At 58.6% G+C, this 3,725-nt stretch overlaps 1 protein-coding gene across 1 annotated transcript in view; it reads left to right on the forward strand.

Annotated features, from left to right (window-relative positions):
• The first annotated feature begins 1,413 nt into the window (after positions 1-1,413).
• KAZALD1 (Kazal type serine peptidase inhibitor domain 1) overlaps positions 1,414-3,725 on the forward strand; it is a 5,052-nt gene continuing 2,740 nt past the window's right edge. Inside the window, exons 1-2 of the mRNA XM_005416415.2 lie at positions 1,414-2,018; positions 3,239-3,399. Coding sequence (XP_005416472.1) covers positions 1,517-2,018; positions 3,239-3,399 — 663 coding nt within the window. The 5' untranslated portion in view covers positions 1,414-1,516. The remainder of the gene's footprint in view (positions 2,019-3,238; positions 3,400-3,725) is intronic.

Genomic DNA, 3,725 nt, shown 5'->3' on the forward strand with positions numbered 1-3,725 from the left:
CCTGCACCCCAGACATGCGGAGCCAGAGACCAACTTTGCAATTCCCCCGTACCCTTTCTCTGGCCCCCACATCCATCGCGGGATGGAGCCTTACTCCGTACAGACTGGGGTGGGGTGGGGGGGGCGGGGGGAGGGCTCCGGCACTGGGACCCTCTGCTCCTTTCCACCCCTGGGGCGCCTGGTGGTGTCTGGTAAATGGGTCAAATCTTCACGGTTTTTTATCCGGGGGATGCAAATGTGTAACCCAATATCTGGGCCATCCCCACCCCAGCTCGGGGCTGTGTTAGCCCCGGGAGTGAGAGTGTAGCTGGGGGGCTGCAGCTTGCCCTTCGGTGCTGTTCCCAGCGGGAGGGGAGAGGACAGCCTCTCTGCCTGGGTCCCCTCCCCAGCCCCGCTCGCTCATGCTGAGTCGCCCTGGGGCGGAGTGCCACAATGTCACCCGTCTCAGGAAAGGCAGCCAGGGTATAACAGGGGGCAGGGAGGGATGTTCGCAAAGGGATTTGGTTCACTGTCACCCTCTCTGGGGACAGGCTCTGAGATGCCACGTTTTCCCCCCAGAGAGAGATGGGAAGCCTGGAATAGATCAGCTTCTTCCTTCCCTGGGTAGGTAGTGCAGGCTTGGGGTTTGAGGGCAGGGACCCTGCTGTGCTGGTACACACTGATCACACGGGGTCTGCTCTCAGTCCAGTGGTTGCTCACCTGTGCACTGGGATCCTCCATGCTCAGCTTCAGTTGCCTGTGTGATAGCTGAGGAGCTCACAAAACCTTCTGGGGAGTGGACTTTTTTTCCCCTGCTCAAGTAGGTGGTGCCTAAAAAGAGGGGTTACAGCACAGGGAGGGAAGGAGAACAAAAGCCAGGAATGATTGGGAGCATCCTCCTGGCTTGGCTGCCTCCAGCACAGAAAGAGCACCTTATCTGCAGGATCAGCCACTCCATTGTGCTTGTATGGGTGGTGAGGGAGGAAAAAACTGTTAGTGACTCTTGCAAAGCAGTGGGGAAAGGAAAGGGGCTTGAGAGCAACTTTCTGACAGGAGACCAGGAGCAGGGTATGAACGAGCTGGACCATAACGTTGTAGAAGAGCCAGTCCAGTGCCCTGCCAGCCCTGTGGCTTCCCAGGCTATGCTGGGGTCAGAGGAGGCTGGACTTGGCGTGCTGGGCTGCCAAGGGAACAAGATGAAACCTCGTGGGCTGGAGTCATCAGCACTATCTCTCCTGAAGATGCTCGGTGTCAGGGCAGGAGCTGGCTGAGGAGCTCCAGGGTGCAAAGGCCATGGCTGCAGGGCTGGGGGTGAGACAGGCTGAGACCAACCTTCCCCTGCACATCATGCAGTGCTGCTGCTCAGAGCAAGCCAGCCAGGAGACAAAGGAGTGGGAGACACTTCCCGCACCAGTAACACACTTTCTCCCTCCTCACAGGCCAGGATGGCTCCTCAGATCTAGACAGGGAGACCGGAGCAGTGCCAGAAATCCCCGTCCAGTGACAGTGGGACTGGGGTAGAGGAGCTGCCGTGAGGATGTCCAAAGCCAAGCCCCTCAGCATCTCTTGCCTCGTGCTCTCCTTGCTCTCCTTGCTCTGGGCTTTGCTCCAGCTGGGCCAGGCTTTTCCCAGCACCTCTGACTACCTCCAGCGGGGCTGGCAGCGGCTGCTGGAGGAAGGGGAGGGCTGCACCGAGTGCCAGCCAGAGGAGTGCCCGACGCCACGCGGGTGCCTGGCAGGCACGGTGCGGGATGCCTGCGACTGCTGCTGGGAATGTGCCAACCTGGAGGGACAGATCTGCGACCTGGACAATACCAACCACTTCTATGGCAAGTGTGGGGAGCACCTGGAGTGCCGGCTGGATCCTGGGGACCTGCGGCACGGAGAGGTGCCCGAGCCCCAGTGCGCCTGCCTCTCCCACCTGGCCCTCTGCGGCTCTGACGGCAAAACCTACGCTCAGATCTGCAGGTTCCTGGAGGCTGCCCGTGCTCACCCCGATGCCAACCTCACCGTGGCCCATGAAGGTCCCTGCGAGTCAGGTAGTGGCCCTGGAGCTGTGGGAAGGGCCAAGCAAGGGGGTCTGGCTTGACTGCTTCACCTGGCAGCAAAACCAGGGACAGGACTGTGCTGGGGGCTGCTCCCTGCAGGGCCAGGTTGCCACCAGTGCCCCCACCCTGCTGCTCTGGGGGAGCCCCTTGCAGACCCAGTGCTTGGAGAAATCTGGGAGCAGCTTTGCCAAGAGGGAGTGGAGTTTATGGAAGCAACAAATCCTGCTGGAACAGATGGGGAAGTTCCAGGGAATTGTTAGCGAATTCTTGGCGGCAGGGCTGGGTTCACACTGGCCTGTTGCTCCCGAGAAATGTGCCTCCCTCCTGCAAATAGAAACCAGGGTTGGTTTGGCTTGGCTGTGTGATTTCCATCTCCCAGTTAAAACTCAGGTGGGGGTTTAGAGGGGACATTCTAGCAGGAAGGTCATGCCCCATCCTGCCCAGCCCAGCACAGGTCACCCAGTGATGCCACTGCAGCCTCAGGGGTGTCAAGGCTGACCTTATTTTCTGTAGATCATCATCTGTTTTCCCAGGTGTATTTGGAGGTGGAAACCTTCCCTTGAACTCAGGCTCATGCTATGGGCCAGATCATGGAGCAGTGTGTGTGAGAAGGACAGTCCTCCTTCTGTCCCTCCAGGGAAGGGATGTGGAACCTGGAGCTGTTGGCTCCATCCAGGACATGGGGACCTGCTGACTCCCTTCATTGCTGGCACCAGCCCTGTGTCAGAGCAGAGGCCTCACTTGGCTGGAAGCTCAACTACCTCATCCATCCTCACCAGCCTCAGGCTGGATGAGTGCCCCTTGGCCTTTCTTCCACAGGAGGAGCGTGCTCCAATGGCCCAGGAGAGCTTTGTTTTGTAACATTGCTGTCATTGCAAGGTTACAAAACTCACCACAACTCCTCCTGCTGCGTGTGTTGCTTGAGCATCACTGCACAGGCAGGGAAACAGAGGCTAGCAGGGATGGCAACCCTCCATGGACTGGGGGGGGTGGGGAGTGGCTCCCAGTCCCAGCTGTGAGGAGGGACCATGTCCTTGGGAAATGAGAGGGTCTGCCATGGGAGGGAGAGGAGACAGACATGGGAAGGGTCCCAGCATCTCTGTGTGAACCAAATGCTGCTGCTCCAGAGAGCAGCCCAAGAGAGTCCATGGGACCTGCCAAGGGTGGGACCCCTTCTGAGCCCACCCTGCTCTCCTCTACCTCCCTCCCAGAGCCTCAGATCACCTCTCCTCCCTATGACACATGGAACATCACTGGGCAGGATGTCATCTTCGGCTGCGAGGTCTTTGCCTACCCCATGGCATCCATTGAGTGGAGGAAGGATGGCATGGAGATGCTGCTGCCTGGAGATGACCCCCACATCTCTGTCCAGGTGAGCGGTGTGCCCAGGGCATTGAAGACAACCCCAGAGTGACCCAGTGCTTCTCAAGGCTCATGGACAACCAGACCTGAGAGTGGTCATACTCTGGGAATGGCCAAGCCTGGCTGCCTGGGGATGGGAAGGGGTCACTGGAGGCTCTATAACATGAGGACTGACTGAGCCAGGGCTGGTGTCTCAATGGTAGAAGCCATCAGCATAGCTGTCTTCTGTGATTTCCTCTAGTAATTTTTGAACTTTATTCATAGAGTCCTGCAGCAGGGAGTTTCCCACTTGCTTGCCTTTAGTTTGCTGTGTGTGCTGGCTTCACTTGCAGTCTT

This window comes from Geospiza fortis, unplaced genomic scaffold, assembly GCF_000277835.1.
Source record: "Geospiza fortis unplaced genomic scaffold, GeoFor_1.0 scaffold130, whole genome shotgun sequence".
Classification (NCBI taxonomy): domain Eukaryota; kingdom Metazoa; phylum Chordata; class Aves; order Passeriformes; family Thraupidae; genus Geospiza; species Geospiza fortis.